The sequence below is a fragment of the Anolis sagrei genome, chromosome 4 (assembly GCF_037176765.1).
Source record: "Anolis sagrei isolate rAnoSag1 chromosome 4, rAnoSag1.mat, whole genome shotgun sequence".
In the NCBI taxonomy this organism is placed as follows: Eukaryota; Metazoa; Chordata; class Lepidosauria; order Squamata; family Dactyloidae; genus Anolis; species Anolis sagrei.
The window spans coordinates 91,639,138-91,659,008 of record NC_090024.1 but is presented as its reverse complement, the minus strand read 5'-3'; the positions used below and the strand labels follow the sequence as shown (position 1 = coordinate 91,659,008).

The 19,871-nt window shown below is 41.0% G+C and overlaps 1 protein-coding gene across 1 annotated transcript; it reads left to right on the top strand.

The window, feature by feature from the left end:
• Positions 1–34: 34 nt before the first annotated feature.
• C4H5orf22 (chromosome 4 C5orf22 homolog) lies at positions 35–19,312 on the top strand. The gene is made up of 9 exons (XM_060774695.2): positions 35–225; positions 4,791–4,936; positions 6,097–6,246; positions 8,461–8,929; positions 11,423–11,485; positions 12,430–12,551; positions 14,330–14,396; positions 15,004–15,143; positions 18,750–19,312. The coding sequence occupies exons 1-9, from the start codon at positions 133–135 to the stop codon at positions 18,904–18,906; spliced, it is 1,407 nt and encodes a 468-aa protein (XP_060630678.2). The 5' UTR covers positions 35–132; the 3' UTR covers positions 18,907–19,312.
• The last annotated feature ends 559 nt before the right edge of the window (positions 19,313–19,871 follow it).

Here is a 19,871-nt window from a genome sequence, read left to right as displayed (position 1 = left end):
CTCCTCCTCGCTTTCCCACCATGCCTGCCGCCTGTGTCACCTCGAGAGGCTTCCCCCCGGAAGGCTGCCGGCGCCCGGGCCTTGGAACGTTACCGGCCGCAGCGTTCGGTTTTGGGTCTTCGAGCGTTCGAGATGAGCGGCGAGGAGGAGGAAGAAGGCGGGGCGGGGAGCTCGCGGAGGCTCTACACAGCGCTGCCGGTCTGGGTGGTGGAGGACCATCACGACGTAAGCACTGCGCGACTGCTTACTGCAAGCGGAATGAGGGCCCTTTGACCCCACTTCTGACTTCAGCAGTGACTCAGGGGGCATCCACACCGCTTCAGCTGCCATGGAGATGGTTGTCACTTGACAAGCTACTGTTTCCCAAAAGAATGCTATGATACCTCACTGTTAGGATCTCATCACACTAGAGAATGATTCCACTTTAAATCTGGTTGCTACCTCCTCCTGACTCCTGAAGAATTCTGGGATTTGTAGTTTAGGGAGGACTCTTTAACAGCATCACTAAACTACAAACCCCAGAATTCTGCAGGAGGCAGAAACCGGATTTAGAGGGGATTCATTGGGCAGGAGGTGGTTGCTTATTATTTATTTGTTTGTTTGTTTGTTTATTTTGTCGTATCAGGAGTGACTTGAGAAACTGCATGATTTTATACATGTGTCCAAAGTTCTATTCTTTGTTTAATTATGGTGTTTATGATTTAATTAATATAAAATGATGCAGCTTGAGAATTTTGCTTGAAAATCTCTAGTGTGGGAGAATTGGCTGTCTGCAAGGACGTTGCTCAAGGGACGCCCGGATGTTTTTGATGTTTTACCATCCTTGTCAGAGGCTTCTCTCATGTCGCCACATGAGAAGCTGGAGCTGATAGAGGGAGCTCATCCACACTCTCCCCTGATTCGAATCTACAACCTGTAGGTCTTCAGTCCAGCCGGCACAGGGGTTTAACCCACTGTGCCACCAGAGGTGGTAATAGTAAGATAGCTGGGTCTGGAAGCTCCGTGCAAGATGCCGCATCGCTCCTTCAGGAGCGCTGTTTGCGCAAGAAAGACTTAGCTAATGTAAGCCAGGCCGGAGGCAGATAATATAGAAGGAATGTAAGAGTTCTTTAATGGTGAAACTCTAACTCTGAACCGTACCGGAAGTCTAAGCCCAAACCCTAACTCTGAACCATACCATAAGCCTAAACCATTACCCTAACCCAAACCCCTTACCCTAACCCTGAACCATATCATAAGCCTAAGCCTAAACTCTTAACCTAACCCTAACCCCTTGCCCTAACCCTTACCCAAACCCTGAACCATACCGTAAGACTAAGCCTAACCTCTTACCCAAACCCTAAGCCTAACCTCTTACGCTAAACCTTACCCAAACCCTAACCCTGAACCATACCGTAAGCCTTAGCCTAACCCCTTATCCAAACCCTTACCATAACCCTAAGCCTTATCCTAACCCTTATCCTAACCCTTACGCTAACCCAAACCCCAAACCCTGCTCTAACCCTTACCCTAAGCGTCCCCTCCTTTCTATCCTTCCTTCGCTCTCCCTGCTCTCACTCCACCCCCTCTCTTCCCTTTTCCCCACCCGTCTTTGTGGCATCTCCGTAATGCTGGGAGCTTCCAGACCCAGCTATCATACTATCACCAAGTTCTTTAATGGTGAAACCCTAACAGCAGCATAAGTCTAAGCCCTTACTCTAATCCTTACGCAAACCCAAAACCTTACCCTAACCCTAAACCATACCCTAACTGAAACCTCTAACCTTACTATAACCCTAACCCAAACCCTAAACCTTGTCCTAAACCTTACCCAAAGCATCCCCTCCTTTCTATCCTTACTTCTCTCTCCCCATTCTCACTCCTGCCCCCCCCTTCCCTTATTCACACTCACCTTTGTGGCATCTCCGTAATGCTCGGAGCTTCCGGATCCAGCTATCATACTATCACCCAGGCGGCTTAGCACAGCTGGTAAATCACCAGCAACTATAAGATCTGTTAACCCAAAGGTTGCAAGTTCAAAGCCTCAGGTCGGTGTGAGCGGTCGACTGTCAGCCTAGCTCACTGTTTACCTAAGCAGTTCAGAAACAGCTTTCGGTGTAATTAGAGAAATTAGGTACTGCTAAAAGTGGGGGAGGTGTTTTACGGTGCCATAAGGAAAGAATATTAGAAAATGCTGGGCAACCAAAGAGGAAGGAGGAAGTTCTGACAGCTCTTTGTCATAGCAAATGGAGCAACAGCACCCCCTGTGGTTGGACTCACTTTTCTTGGCACCAAAAACAGCTGGACACTGAGTCGATAACACCTCCTTTCTGTTCTGTCTGTTTGTGTATTGAATATTTGCCATGTATGTGTGCTGTGATCCGCCATGAGTCCCCTTCGGAGTGAGAAGGGCGGAATATAAATAAAGTGTTGTTATTATTCTTTCTCTAGTGTGATGAAGTAGCAAATCCCAGGATTCCATAGTGTTGAGCCATAACAGTGGTGTCAACTATTATTTAATTAGGGATGTGCGATCCATTAAAAAAAATGGCTCAAAAGTCATTACAAAACTGGCATTTCGTTTCTAAAGTGTTTCCAAAGTATTCTTACTGGGGAAAAATCGTTACTATAACGTGAGTAACGGAATTTCATTTCTTTTCCGTTACTGTAATTGCATGTAATTACTCAAATTGGAGAAAGTTCATGGGCTCCTATCTCCCTCATTTTTAAAGCTAATGGAATGAAACGTGCTGCCGTGGCAGAACATATTTGGCACTGTTAGCTCACCAAATTTCAGAAGGTTTCACTCATCTATGGATTTTTGGGGAATTTTCAAAGTTTTTATAAACAACTTAAAAAAACCACAAGAGCAATCTGCTTGAATTTTCTGTACAATGACACAAGATAATAGGTGATGGTTCCCCACAACTTTCAGAAATATTCATACATCTACTGTTTTTTGGGAATTAAAAAAAAAGTTTTGACATTTTCAACCATTCATTGGAACTTTAGGGCAGGGCCCTTTGAATCCATCTCCTACAAAATCCAGTGTAAATACTTCACGTTGTTGCTAACAAATTTGTGGACATTGGTGGCATTCAGCAACTTTTTTATTGGGAGTTGCTCTTTATGTGTAACAATGTGTAGGAATAGGCTGCAGTAAGGTTATAGTAAGGCCCCTTCCACATACCTGGATAAAATCCCACATTTTTTTATTTGAACTGGAATATGTGGCACTGTGGACTCAGATAACCCAGTTCAAAGCAGACATTGTGGGATTTTCTGCTTTGATATTCTGGGTTATATGGTTGTGCGAAAGGGCCCTAAGAATTCCTAGGGTGCATTTACACTGCGTAGTTATTCCAGTTTGACACCATTTTAACTGCCATGGCACAATGCTATGGAATCCTGTAGATTGTGAGGCACCAGGACTCCAACCAAAGACCATTTGAAATGATACATGGCAGTTAAAATGGTGTCAAACTGGGTTGATCTATATAAATAAAAATGTAATGTTCATTTGTGGGATTAACATAACTCAAAAACCACTGGACGAATTGACACCAAATTTGGACACAATACACCTATCAGGCCAATGAGTGACCATCACTAATTAAAAACACTGAAAAACACAGCAGAAGAGACTTAAAATGCCAAAAAACAACAACATTACAACGCATGCGCAAAACCATATATATATGCACACACACACACACATATATGCAAACACATACATATACACATATACACACACACAAAACACATATACACAGACTGGGCTGTAAAAATGCACGCTGAGTTACCTCTTGTGGTGGTGGGTAGCTCACATGTCTGCAAGGTGGCAAACCCACTTGAGGTTTCAGCTAGTTTTAATGGGGCTCTCCAAGTGACTTAATATATTTTATGCAAGGTTCAGCACATTGGATAGTTGCCTTAAAGGTTAGTTTAATGCCTGAAGTGAATTCACTATCTCACTGTCATGTTGAGCTGGTGGCCGGTTGCTCTTCTCAATTGACTCCCTCTTTCTCAATAACAGTTTATCATAGAATCATAGAGTTGGAAGAGACACCAAGAGCCATCCATTCCAACATCTATGTAGACACACCCAATCAAAGCAGTCCCAACAGATGGCCACCCAGCGTCTTGTTCAAAAACCTCCAGAAGAGGAGAGTCTACCACACTCTGAAGCAATATATTCCACTAACAGCTCTTCCTAATATTTAGGTGGAATCTCTTTCAGTTTGAATGCATTGCTTCATATCTGGGACACTGAAATATAAGCTGGCTCTAACTTCAACATGACACCTTTTCAAATATTTAGACTTGGTTGTTATGTCATCCCTTAACCTTTCCTTCTCCAGGCTAAATATATCCAACTCTGTATAAGTCACTCCAAATGGTGCTCGGCTTCCAGACCTTTTGCTATTTTGATCACACTTCTCTGGACACATTCTAGCTTGTCAATATCCTTTTTGATGCCCAAAACTGCACACAGTATTTTAGGCGAGGTATGATCAGAGGCAACATGGCTTCCCCCAAATTTCGACACTATGCTCCTATTGATGCAGCCTAGAATTGCATTGGCTTTTTAAGCTGCTGCTTCTTCACACTATTGCCTCATATTCAGCTTGTGGTCTACTAAGACTCCAATATCTTTTTTACATGTACTGTTGTAAAGCCAGGTGTTTTTTTCTGCATAAGCATAGTACTATACAATTCTTCCTGTTGGAATGTTTGGTTGATTTTTGGCCCAGCTCTCTATAATCTGTCTTTGCCTCGATTTAAATGCTTGTGTATCATTGTTATTTTAGGTTCTTCCTTTCATTTACCGAGGCATTGGTTCGAAGCACCTTCCTGCCTGCAACATCAGCTTTGTCCATTTGGATTCTCACCCAGATCTTCTCATCCCAGTGAATATGCCTGCAGACACAGTGTTTGACAAAGAAGCTCTGTTTAGGTAGGATCCTGTGATCTGATTGTTCATACACTAGATTTTTATGCATACAGGAAGTAAAGAGTGTGGTTTCCTTTGCCTTTGATGTCTTGCTTCATTTCTGGACCAACCCAACATCACAGAATTATAATGTAATATTTTAAGTTTTACGCTCATGATACAAATATTAAATTATATATATATATATATATATATATATATATATATATATATATATATAATATTATATTATATTATATTATATTATATTATATTCATATGTGTTTGCATTTGCCTTATTTTTAAATTCTACTAGCTTGGGTACCTAGCATTGTCCGGATTATTTGAAAAGGTCAAATTTTAAATTACACAAAATACATAAGGTTGTGGGTGAACTACAACTTAAATCATGCCAGGTTAACCCAAAAACACTCTATCAGTACTTAAAGTTATGTTGGGCAGTTTTGCTCTGGATGCATCATTGGTGGGGTTCAGTGTACTCTTTGGCTGTAGGGTAAACTACAACTCCCACTATGGTGAATCATTCCCCTCAAATCCCTCCAGTAGGTTGAGTTAGTCATAGGGGTTCTGTGTACTAAGTTTGGTCCAAATCCATCATTGTTTGGGTTCATAGTGTGCTTTGGATGTAGGTGAACTACAACTTCTATAGATTCCCTCCAAAGACCTCCAGTATTTTTTGTTTGGTCATGGGGACTCTATGTGCCAAGTTAGTTCCAGGTTCATTGTTGGTGGAGTTCAGAGTGCTCTTAGATTGCAGGTGAACTATACATCTCAGTACCTTCAATTCCTATAAATTATGGTTAATTCTCCCCAAACCTCGCTAGTACATTCAGTTGCTGATCAATTCCTCTGTTTGCTGTGTGCCATAGAAAAGAATAGAAAACCCATGGCAGTTAAAGTAAAGCCAAACCATTAATTCTACAGTGTAGATTCACCCTTAGATTGCTGATCACAAAAGTTTCAATTTTTTTCCTACTGTTTGCTCATGTACTTGTCCCACATTTATTGTATACTCGTATTTCCCACATTTATTGTATACTCATATTGTATACTGGCCTTTGCTTTTGAGATGTGCAAATGTATTGTGACGATGTGATATGCCAGCCCATGTCTTTTGACAGCAGCATTCCTTTCAGTGCATGCAACCTTGTGTTCTTTTACAGTGAGCTAAGTATTGAGAACTGGATCATGCCTGCTGTTTATGCTGGCCATTTTTCACAAGTGATATGGTTACATCCAGTGTGGGCTCAACAAATTGAAGAAGGGACCCATCATTTTTTAGTGGGTAAAGACACTTCCACCACAACAATCAGGTAAATATGTGTTTGCCTTATTATTATTATTATTATTATTATCATCATCATCATCATCATCATCATTATTTATATCCCGCCACCATCTCCTTTAATGGACTCGGGACAGCTTACAAGGCACTCAGGGTACAGCATACGCCTAGCAGAGTGCAAAGAGTTAGATCTGATGTGTGTTTCGCTATTCTTGTCTGCTTCCATTTTCTCATAAATGTTTTCTAACTAATTTTAGTAGAACTGCTAGCTCGTTTTCCCACCTCAGGCCACACATTACTGTATTTTGCTCATTTCACTTGTACAGTTCTATGTGTGCTCACTCAGTAATAAGTCATCCTAACAGAGCTTACTCCTAAGTAAGTGTTATAGTTCTATTCCATTTTCCCTCCATCGAGCAAATAAAGCAAGTGGGTTTTTAAAAAGATGCTTCTTCTGCCTTTTTTCATTATGATCCCAGGGTGAATAATTACAACTTAGCTTATTTATTTATTTATTTATTTATTTTGCCGTATTTATGTACCGCCTTTCTCAGCCCAAAGGTGACTCAAGACGATTTACAGTCAGCACAATTTGATGCCGCCAACAACATAAAATATTTATTTATTATTATTTATTTAGCAATTTTGTATACCAGTCTTCTCCCCTCTATCGGTGGATTCGGGCCAGTTTCCAACAATAAAATCACATAGTAATAATTAAAAGCATCATATAATATATTCAATTAAAATGTTATAACAGCAAAATGCAACCACATAATAACTATGGTCAGTCGTCATAGTGAATTCATTGTCCATCATTCATCGTCATCTATCCAATCACAGAAATATTGATTCACTCGTCGAAAGCCAAACCCCATAGCCAGGTTTTCACCCGTTTTCTGAATGACAGAATGGAGGGGACAGTTCTGATCTCCAGTGGGAGAGAGTTCCAGAGTCGAGGGGCCACCACTGAGAAGGCCCTGTCCCTCGTCCCCACCAGATGCGCCTGAGAGGCCGGTGGGACCGAGAGCACGATCTTAACAACCTAGATGGTTCATAGGGAAGAATACGTTCGGACAGGTAAACAGGGCCGGAGTCGTTTAGGGCTTTATAGGTTAACACCAGCACTTTGAATTGTGCTCAGAAGCTAATTGGCAGCCAGTGGAGCTGGCGCAACAGAGGAGTAGTATGCTCCCTGTACCCTGCTCGTGTTAGCATTCTGGCTGCTGCACCTTGGACTAGATGGAGCTTCCGGGCAGTCTTCATAGGCAACCCCACGTAGAGAGTGTTGCAGTAATCTAAATGGGATGTAACGAAAGCGTGGACCACCGTGGCCAAGTCAGACTTCCCAAGGTACGGGCGCAGCTGGCGCACAAGTTTTAATTGTGCAAAAGCTCCCCTGACCACCGCTGAAACCTGGGGCTCTAGGCTCAACGATGAGTCCAGGATCACTCCCAAATACAATTTTAAAACATTTAGCAAATAATATAAAAACCATACAAAACCAATAAAAACATAAATCCTTAGCATCTCCTTACTAAAATCATTTTCCGATTCATATAATCCAGTCATTCCATAGATCTATATTTGCCTAATGATAACAAGTCAATCAAATAGCAATATATAATGGAATTATAATAAATTTATTATTTTATTTACTATATTTCTACCCCGCTTTTCTCACCCCGAAACGGACTCAAACTGGCTTACAGGTATGCCAAGATTCAATGCCACATTACACATATAAATAACAAAGGAACACGTGGAGTAATTTTCACAGTGAAATTAATAAGGTTCTTTATGAAGCAACAGAAACAGCCCCTTTTGAAGCAGAAACTCTTCATTGCTTCAGATAGAAAACAAAACAAGATTGTCTGTTCTAACAAGTCTTATCTGGGGATATGGCTACTAAGAGGAGATCAAAATGTGGCCATTGCCTCCCAAGTAAGAGTTCTACTACACTCATAAATACTCAAATTTCATTCATCAAAGTAGTGGTTTGAACTAAGAAACAGAGCCAAGTGACCAAGGGCATTCAGGCACAGCAAATTCAATAATTCTGGTTGTGAATGGTTTTTGATGTCCCACTCTTTTCAATGCTAGAATAAAGGGAATGAAGGAATATTTCCATTTCCAAAGGGTCAATGCTCTTATTAGCATTAATAAGTATTAAAGCATTTTAATACCTTGCATCTGTTCTTGAAATATGTGCCATCCATGCTAAGATATATTTTTATTCCAGGGTCACAAGCTCTGACAATTATTTCCTTTCTGACGGGCTCTATGTCCCTGCTGATCAGCTTGAAAATGAGAAGTCTTTGCATCTGAGCGTCCGCCTGGTGAATCCTTCCAGATCTTCAGACAGCCAGGAAGAAAGCCATCCTCTGTCGTCAGCAAAGAAGCTCAAGTTGAGTGAGCCCAGTACAGCAAACGCCAACGTTGCCTCATCATCAAAGGATGATGGGTTCCTCCTTGCCCACAGCTGTCCAGATGTGGAGACAGAAGGCTTGGAAAAAACAAGGCTTGGCCATGAGAAAACTGTGGATGTTCAGGATTCTTCTGCATCCTGTTCCTTTGGGAATCACACTTGCCAGACGACAGAGCTGGTCAAAGACATTCTCCAAGTCTTGCAAAAAGGCAGTGCTTTTGTTTTAGACATTGACTTGGATTTCTTTTCCGTGAAGAATCCTTTTAAAGAAATATACACTCAGGTAACTATCAAGCTGTGATGGTTAATCACGTGATCTTTTGTCAAAGGGGACATAGACAGACCAGTCTATAGGCCACATTTGACTCCCTTAGAGGACCCCCCCCCCCCAAACCCTCAAGTTTCACTTCTAATTTTTGACAGGCAAACATTTTCACCTCAAAACACCATGCAATGCTGGCCTGCACAATCTGCAATCCTCTAAGTGTTTTTGACTTCAGCTCCCAGAATTCATGACCATTGAACAACTAGCTAGGTCATTGGAAGCTGGAATCCCAAACACCTGGAAGACCACAGGTTGTGCAGGCCTGGCTGATGGGTTTGCCATAACTACTCTCAGTGATCTTAAATCCCTTCCCCAAAAGTAAGAAATCAGCTGAAAAATGAAAACAGAAGTGACATGGCATCACTTCCATTTCTGCTTGCAGAATTGTCATGGTCAAGGGAAGGGATATAGGGGGAAAATATCCCCCACCCTTCATAAAACAATTGAGTCCACCCCTTTGCTCAGTGTAAGAATTGAAGTAAATCACCCCAGCAATATCTGTTAAGTCTCCTCTTGAAGACAGCAAGAGAAAGAGACCCCACCACTTCTATAAAATTAGTACCATTGCAGAACTGTCTTTTAATGTCTAGAAGTTCCTTCCAATGTTTACTATAATTGAAATCAGTTCTCCAGTATCTTAAACAGATAGGACCCAGTTCTTTCCTCCAGGGCAGGGGTCTTCAAACTTTTTAAACAGAGGGCCAGGTCACCGTCCCTCAAACTGTTGCAGGGCCAGATTATTTTTAAAAAAATATTATTATTATTTGAAACACGACAAGATGAGTCCATAGCAGACACTCTGCTGGCTGTTGAATTGAATCATACGTCGGGCACTTCCCAAGTGTCTAGGACTGTGTGATGTATCGGCGAATAATGCATGCAGATCCCAGTAAGGTGGCCTTCTGCAGCTGGCAGATGGTAATTTTGTCAGCACCGATTGTGTTTAAGTGCAGGCCAAGGTCTTTAGGCACTGCACCCAGTGTGCCAATCACCACTGCATAGTGCAGATATTATTGTATCTGCAGCATGGGCCAGCCAGATTATAATTTGAAAAAAAAAGTGAATGCATTCCTATGCACACTGCACATATCTTATTTGTAGTGCAAAAGCACTTTAAAACAGTACAATAATTAAAATGAAGAACAATTTTAACAAATATAAACTTATTTATTTATCGTGTCATCAGCAACCAGACATTTGTATTACATTTTTAACCAAAACAAACAAACGGACAAACAAAACACAGAATTTGCAAGCTTGGTAGTTGAGTAAATGTCCTTTGACCAGTAGCTGGCCACTTGAAGTGCCTCTGGTGTTGACGCAAGGAGGTCCTCCATTGTTCATGTAGCAGGGCTCAGGTTGCATTGCAGCAGGTAGTCAGTGCTTGGCTTTTCTCCACACTCGCATGTCGTGGATTCCACTTTGTAGCCCCATTTCTTAAGATTGGCTCTGCATCTCGTGGTGCCAGAACGCAGTCTGTTCAGCGCCTTCCAAGTCGCCCAGTTTTCTGTGTGCCCAGGGGGGAGTCTCTCATTTGGTATCAGCCATTGATTGAGGTTCTGGGTTTGAGCCTGCCACTTTTGGACTCTCACTTGCTGGGGTGTTCCAGCGAGTGTGTCTATAGATCTTAGAAAACTATTTCTTGATTTAAGTCGTTGACATGCTGGCTGATACCCAAACAAGGGATGAGCTGGAGATGTCTCTGCCTTGGTCCTTTCACTATTGGCTGCTACTTCCCGGCGGATGTCAGGTGGTGCAATACCGGCTAGACAGTGTAATTTCTCCAGTGGTGTAGGGCACAGACATCCTGTGATAATGCGGCATGTCTTGTTAAGAGCCACATCCACTGTTTTAGCGTGACGAGATGCGTTCCACACCGGGCATGCATACTCAGCAGCAGAGTAGCATAGCGCAAGGGCAGATGTCTTCACTTAAACTTATTAATAATAAACTTATTAGTAATTCAATGGGAAGTGTGGGCCTGCTTTTGGCTGATGAGATAGGATTGTTGTGCTTTCAAGTAGTTTCAGACTTAAGTTGACCCTGAGTGAGGGCCTGGTAAATGACCTTGGAGGGCCGTATTCGGCCCCCAAGCCTTAGTTTGAGGGCCCCTGCTCTAGGGCATAAGATTGCTCCAAAGAGTTATGGATTGGCAGATTTTATATGACAACTTTCTCCTCAAGTGGAATTCTGGATGCACTTGCTGTTTGCCTTATCTCCTGCAGGTGGCCTTGGAGCTCTTGGATACAGAAGAATCGGCTATAATAGAATTCTTAGGTTAGTTCCTAATTTCACTTTTGTTTAGTTACTGCAGACACACTTCTACAAATCAACAGTGAAGGCACACTACAATAACAACAGGGAAAGCAGTAAAAAGAAGAAAAAGCCTCGGCAGTTGAAGACATATACCTATTGTGTTTTAATGTCTTCTCTTGTTTTGGTTACCAATAGGAAGAATACAAGATTTTGCAAGAATTGTACAGTTTTAAGAAGCCTAACAGCAATTCATCAGAGGTTGGTATTTCCTGTTGTGCACAAAAGGATGATGGACTGGAGTAATTCATTTTGTTTCTGGCAGAAAATCTGTAAGATAGTGTTTTGAGGAGTGCAGGGATTTGAAGAGCAAAGGAGTGATTGATTTCCAGGCAATTTCCTGACTGCAGCAGTGCATTGGAGATTATTTTATCAGAATTCACATTAATGCAATGTATATGGAGTGTGAATTTGACCAAATAAAATGTTCATCCCCTGAGGCAAAACTGGAAAAAGGAGCTTTCAAATCCTCTTCACATGTATCTTTTTGTACTAAACGTTTTTGGATTCTGTGGCATTTTTTAAATGAGAGGTTTCTGTATTATGTTCTTCTTTTGAGAGTGAGCCACTGAAACTGAAGTATTTTGAATCTCATTCAAACAAACCAAATTCTTTACCAAAGGGGCATGTTGTATCCCCCTCCCCCAATTTGCCATTCATGTGCAAGAGTATATAGCGTTGGACATGAAGATCTCTAAATGAGACCTGTAAATGTGTGCCACAGGATCCTGGTCCCAATGTTATTACAATCAGTAGCATTTCAAAGTTCAAATATAAACTTAACATCAATGGATTTCAATCATACTTTGGTCTCAGAGTTAGCTATCATAGAATCAGGCAGGATGAATGACTAAAGAGGTCATAATTTGTTAGATGCAGGTAAATGAAGTTGTGGGAACCAGTTCTGATGATATGGAGGTTTTACTGTACACATCATTTTGATTTCCTTCTCTCACTTCCCATCTCTACCTCAAAAGTTATTCCAGAGAGCACCACAGTGCAGGGAAGTCAACATCCACCAAAACAAAAACATGGCCCACCTGAGCAGAGCTTACAAGATGATCCTTTTCTCAACCGTAGAACTAAACCTGGAGTTAAAGAATGTTGAGATTGCTTAGGATTCTTTTGTCTTTTTTCTTTTAAAGGAAGACTTGCTTGACTGTGTTGAGAATCGCATCCGCCAGCTAGAGGATCTAGAGGCAGTTTTTGCAGATTTGTGTGATGACGACACGGAAGAGAACTTGCAAAGATGGGCTGCACATCCTGGGTACAGTAACTGTGTGAGCCCCGACTTCTCAGCCATGGTTATTGTAAACAGATATTTTAGCACGTGGTGATGTTGCGTGATGTGGAAGTGATATGGAGGAGTAATGTATTGTTTGCAGTGGAACGCTTACCTGGAAAAGGAGCAGGCAGATCTTGGGACAAGCTCATTTTTGCAGTTTTATTTATTTATTTATTTACTTACTTACTTTGCTTATATACCGCTGTATCTCAAGCCCGAAGGCGACTCACAGCGGTTCACAAACAGTAAAAACGGTAGAAACAGCAGTGGTTCCATACAACATATAACAATTGACTTAACACATTATCCATAAATTACCAATAAGCAATTACAATGCACAATTATTACAAAAAAACAACCGTACCCAATCTTCTCATCATCCAAGCGTAGTCCAGGTTCGTCGTCCATTGTTCCATTCCTATGTTCCATTACCAAATTGCACTAAATTACTCAAACGCCTGCACAAACATCCAGGTCTTCACCTTTTTGTGGAATACCATTAGAGATGGCGCTAGTCTAATGTCCGTAGGAAGGGCGTTCCACAGCCGAGGAGCCACCACCGAGAAGGCCCTATCTCTCGTCCCCGCCAGCCGAGCTTGAGAAGCAGGCGAGATCGAGAGCAGGGTCTCCCCGGAAGATCTCAAAGTCCTGGTGGGTTCATAGGCAGAGATGCGGTCAGATAGATAGCTTGGGCCGGAACCAGAATAATAAGTGGTCATGGTTCTTGGGGAATTCTGGAAATTGTAGTCCAAAAAAGTAACATTTCTAAGCTCAGAGTTCAGCAAGCTGATGAATCCCAGCAAGAATTCGATATGAATACACGACATACATGCACCATCATCATCTGCTTTATTTATTGATTTCATTTACTGGGGAAGCTTTGTATGCTGACTTTCTTCCAGAGAGGGATTCAAGGTGGCTTCCAAAAACAATCTTAACAATACAGTTGTACAAACAATTTAAAATCCCCACATTAAACAATATATTTTTAAGACATTCATTTAAAAAACTGAATAAAACACACACCATATAAAGAAGCTTCCCCAGTAAAGGTAAAGGTTTCTCTTTGACATTAAGTCCAGTCGTGTCTGACTCTGGAAGGCGGTGCTTATCTCCATTTCTAAGCCAAAGAACTGACATTGTCCGTAGATGCCTTCAAGGTCATGTGGCCAGCATGACTGCATGGAGCCCCATTACCTTCCCGCAGAAGCGATACCTATTGATCTACTCACATTTTTTTAAGTGTTAGGTTGGCAGAAGCTGGAGCTAACAGCAGGAGCTCACCCCTCTCACCAGATTCGAACCACCAATCTTTTGGTCAGCAAGTTCAGCAGCTCAGCAGTTTAACTCACCACCAGAGGGCCCTTCCCTACTCACACGTTAAAATTAAGTCTTGTCTGCTGGGAAAAGAGAGCAAGGCGAGGCTCTGCCTAGCTCCTCCAGAAAGGAGACTACTTTTTGCATCCTACAGCCATTATTTTAATCAGACATCTAAATGCCATGGACCTAACTTTTTTGAAACCAGGTATTAAAATAATTGAAGTCCTATACTTGACATCCCACAGAAAACACACTATGTTTCAGTGAAGCCAGGAGCAAGGGTGGGGAGGGAATATTTCACAGTTTGCAAAATGGCATAAACTATGAAGTAAAACCCTGCCGTATGTCATTCTTCTTAATCCTATTCCTCACACTCTCATTAATCTGTTTCATATGAAATTAACTGCTGAATTTGGGGTTTATGTATGTTTTCTCCACAGGATGAAAAATCTACTTCAGCTGGTGCATAGCTTGAAAAATCGAATGGAAACCCCTGACTATGAGATGGTAAATCTGTTTTATTTGGCAGGATTTCTAAACTGTTTTGTTGCTATGTAGCACTCGCATCCTGCATATTAGCTATTTTTGGAAGTCACAAAAAAATTAAGGTTTGAGTGATGAACTCTTAGAGTTCTGGGAGATCAGGGCTTAAAATCCTGGTTAGCAATGTAAACCCATTGGGTGACCATTGGGTGACCTTGAGCAAGCACATTCTCTCAGCCTCAGAGGAAGGCAATGGTACTCAGATTTGTCCCTAAGAACATATCTTGCCAAGAAAACTTTGTGATGGGGTTGCCTTAGAGCAGTAGTTCCCAAGCTGTGGTCCTCCAGGTGTTTGGCTTTCAACTCCCAGAAATCCCAGCCAGTTTACCAGTTGTTAGGAATTGTAGGAACTGAAGTCCAAAACATCTGGAGGACCAAAGATATTGGGAACCACTGCCTTAGAGTTACCATTTGGGAAACACAAGTGTAACAAATGAACAATGTGAATGTTCAGTTTGAAATCCATTCATATTCTTAAGGATGTTTTCTTCTGTATTTTATGTTGGCTTCTGTGCTACTTTGGGGTAATGCCATGATAACTTCCTTTACATCAGGCTTTATTTTCCCCCAGGTCCATCAGGCTGGACTTACCTGTGACTATTCAGAGATTCCTCATCATGTTAGCACTGAAAAAGAGATTGATGGTCTTGTACAATCTGTAAAGCATGTCTTGAGAAACCTACCAAAACCAACACTTGTGACAATAGCCCGGTAAGTTTGAGTGGGGATGCATTCTGATTTCCAGCACAATATGCTTAAAGAGGTCACAGCCAACCGGTCGTGTGCAGCTACAGTCAATGTGGTTCTTTCAGTTATACGTTCTTTGGGGATAGATGTGATCACAGTAGAATTACTGGTTTGGCTTAGGCTGGATCTACACTGCTCTATATCCCAGATTCTGATCACAGATTATCTGCTTTAAACTGGATTATATAGGTCTCCACTACCAGATAATCTGGGATAAGGAGATAATCTGGGATCAGATCCTGGGATATAGAGCAGTGTGGACATAGTGAGTTAAACCAGAAATCTACATCGCCGCCATAGTTTTGTATAATTAACTAAACAGTATTTACCAAGTAGCAGCAATTCAAAGAGAGATGGAGGTCCATTCCGATTGCAATGTTTCTGCATGGCAGGAAGTTGGACTGGATAGCCCTTGTGGTCTCTTCCAATTCTATGATTTTATTATCAGGGTGCAGAAAGATGTGTTTCCATGCCTGTTCTTCCAGTCAGCAAGGCTGTAATAATCAGAAGCAAGACCTCTAGTACAGATCCTCATCATAGCCTTGCTCCCTGATGGGGAGTAAGTGGAAATGTCATCCTACTGTAATCCAGTTACCAGGAGAACAGAATCACTGTCTGCTTGCCTGATGCCAGTAAAGTATGCTTAGGAGGACATTTTACAAATATGGAGCAGTTGCGCATTTGTAAGTTAAAAGTTGCACATTTGTAACTGCAATATTGAATTCCAGCCATTGTTTCCACATAACACTGAACTACAAGATTACACATTTCAAACAACAATTTACTACTTCATCACACTAGAGCAGTGGTTCTCAACCTGGGGTCCCCAGATGTTTTTGGCCTACAACTCCTAAAAATCCCAGCTAGTTTACCAGCTGTTTGGATTTCTGGGAGTTGTAGGCCAAAAACATCTGGAGACCCCAGGTTGAGAACCACTGCACTAGAGAATGAATCCATTTTAAATCTGGTTGCTGTCTCCTGCAGAATTTTTGAGTTTGTAGTTTAGTGTAGCTGTTAAAGGCTCCTTCCTAAACTACAAACCCCAAAATTCTGCAGGAGGCAGCAACCGGATTTAAAGTGGATTCATTCTCTATTGTGATGAGGTCTTTAGGCAGACTTAAGACCTTCCTTCTTTTTCAAACTGTAGTTTCAAGGAGGAGTCCGGGATTGTCTCTTTCTGTTTTTGATTAATTGTGGCTTTCTGCATCATCTGAACCTGCAATATTCTTCATTTAGCTTTGTAGAAACAAGGCAGTTATAAACCACTGCTAGTGAAGGTGGCTTGTAGCTTCCGGTCACAATTAAAGTGAAACAAAGAAATGCCTGGCTTACAAGACTATAAGATGGCAAACCGAGCTAAGAAATGAATTAATTACAGATAAATAAATATTGAAAAATTACAGCCAGTCTAACAAACAATCCATAGCCCGTATATGAAACAAATTTTGAAAAAAAAAATCTGTTCCTGGTTTGAAAGTGTTGTTTCCTGTTTAATTGTGTGGTACTTATTTTGAAAGTAGTTGTTATACTCCATAAACTTCGTTTTTGTAGCTGCCACAAATTATGTTGAATTGGTTGTGACTCTGTAATATAGTCTTTAAAAACTATAGCAAAATGTACTCGCATAAGCAAAGTTTTTGCAGTTTAATACACTTTTTTCCATGTTTTTATGATAGAATAAATTAGAAAATGACATGTGATGTGATGAACTGTTGAGTATGCCAGTTTTTAACTTGAGGAAGATTGATAGCTCTGGATCTAAACAAGCCTTCAGTAATGCAAAGACTAGGTCCATTTTTGACATTTTCATCTTGTTCAGTTGGCAATATTAAATTTCTTTCAAACTTCTAGTTCTTCACTGCTGACAGAGCCAGCAACACTAGTGCAGAGTTATTGATAGATTAAAATGCCTATTGCCTTTGACACCCAAAGCCTATTGAAAGGTTATAAGGACTTTAATATTGCCCACGGAAGATGATGATAAAGGTGAGCCAGAGTACAAGTAGGAATGCTAAGCTCTACATAACTTAAAAGGTAAGTTATAGGTAAGTCTATTATTGAACCTCATGGGATATACAGATGTTCAGGTGTGCATTAGATTGCACTGTTGTACATAGTCACACAACTGAGATGTCTAACTTCACCTTGCTGTGCTTCGAGGTTAAGCAAATACTCCTTTGAGATAAAATTAAGGTATTTATCTATTTATCATATCAGAAGTGAGTTGAGGGTACATTTGTAATGTATTTAAGAACACAAACAAAGTTAAATACTCTGCATTATACTAAATGTCCTTTGACCAGTAGCTGGCCATTTGGGGTGTCTCTGGTGTTGCCATAAGAAGGTCCTTCATTGTGCATGTGGCAGGGCTCAGACTTCATTGTAATAGGTGGTCTGTGATTTGCTCTTCTCTACACTCGCATGTCATGAACTCCACTTTGTAGCCCCATTTCTTAAGATTGCTTCTGCATCTCATGGTACCAGAGCACAGTCTGTTCAGCACCTTCCAGATTGCCCAGTCCTCTGTGTGCCCAGAAAGGGGGTCTCTCATTCTGTATCAGCCATGGATTGAGATTCTGAGTTTTGCTTATTTATTTATTTATTTATTTACATTATTTTTACCCCGCCCGAAGGTGACCCAAGGCAGCTTTACAACATAGGCAGCTATTCGATGCCATTAAAAAAAACCACTGCCTTCAATATTAGCCTTGTTGTCCAGAAACATCATCTAAGCCGTTCCAGTATTCAATTTCATATTGCACTGGGTACCCAAAGGCTTGTTCAAAAAGCCATGTTTTCACTTTTCTATGGAAGGTCAGGAGGGAAGGGGCTGATTTAATATCCCTAGGGAAGGGAGTTCCACAGTCAAGGGGCCACCACTGAAAAGGCCCTGTCTCTCGTCCCTGCCAGTCATGCCTGTGAATTAGGAGGGACCGAGAGCAGGGCCTCCCCAGATGATCTTAAACTCCTAGATGGCTCATAGGGACAGATATGTTTGGACAGGTAAGCTAGGCTGGAACTGAGTTTTACTAAGCTGTGTTTTAGCCTGCCATTTTTGGACTCTCGTTTGCTGAGGTGTTCCTGCGAGTACCTCTGTTAATATACTGGATACCTTGAATGTTGATTGAAGGTAGTAAAGGTAAAGGTTTTCCCCTGACATCAAGTCCAGTCTCGTCAGACTCTGGGGGTTGGTGCTCATCTCCATTTCTAAGCCAAAGAGCCAGCGTTGTCCGTAGACACCTCCAAGGTGATGTTGCAGGCATGACTGCTTGGAGCACCATATCAACTCCCAAAGCCTCCTGATTGTAACCCCAGTAGTGCAACCTAATGCACCTCTGCAGAGATGTAAGTCCCATGGGGTTTAATAAGACTTGCTTGTTCAAATATGTGTTTTTAGGCTTGTAGCCCAAGTGTCTCTTCAAGCAAGGGATGGCTGTGTGAGACCTGACATCATAAATGGATTTTAAATAAAATGAGTGGACCAAAGCTTCATAACCAAAGTAACTTTTATATACATATGTTGTTTTCTTTGCAAGATACTTGAATTGATGTACTATAATTTCTTTGCAGATCCAGCTTGGATGACTATTGTCCTGTAGAACAAGTTGACCTCATACAAGAAAAGGTTCTAAATGTCCTGCGTTTGACCTATGGCACCCTGGATGTTCATTTAGAATACCTTGAAAATCCATGTCCTTCTGGAACAGAATCTTCTTCCACAGCCTGATAGCTGTCCTGTAGTTGTGGAGGCAAAAACTCAATATGACAAAAGCAGCATTGTTCTTTACAGAAAAGTATACTGTAAAACAAAGGATGAGCTTTTTATGATACTTGCTGAATGATGCTCATCATCCGGATTCCTTTTTGAAAATCACTACTACAGTTACTTTGATTTTTCTTTTGTAGGCTTGCTTATAGGAAGATATGAGGAAATCTGAGGAATGTATCTTCTTGTGTTACTAGTTTTTTTGTTTGTTTGTTTGTTTTTGCAGCAAACTGAGCCAGGCAAACTTTGTGGGGAGGGAGGATCTGATTTTACTTTATGACTGTTGGATTGCTTTCTTCATTCTTTCTAGTTGGAAAGTATTGTTTAATTGCATTTTACTCTAAAACAATGGCTAATTCTTGCTGGATCCTTTGTTTGCTGTTGTGCATTTTTTTTCAAATTAATTGGTGTTCTTCATTTACTATTTTCCTTACATTTCCTCCCACTCTTTTCCAAAAAAGATCTGAGTAGCCTTCATTGGATTAATACAGTCTCTGAAAAAGTATCCTACTTTTGGAAAAATGGAATTCATAACCTTTTTGAAATGAAAAAAAAGTCATATCCTTTTGGCAAATATGAATCTCTATGAACATCTGGATACCACCTTTTGAAAACCTCTAGTCAAGGAAAGGTGTGACCTTGTTAGAAGTCAACCCTTTGAAAAAGATATTCACAAGCATTCATGTAAAGGCACACAGCTGTTAAACTGATAAAACATGTCTTTGAACTGCCAGCGACAAAGACATGCCACTGCACAAAAAACAACATATACTTAGCCAACAGAGTTTTAAAATGTTTCTTTGAAGTTGAAATTGAAATTGCAGTTGCCCAAAACATATGCTCTCCCTTGAAACCTCTTAGTTTAAAAATATGCACTCAGAGACAAAAAAACAAAGTCTTCTTTAAAACTTAACATATCTCGTTTA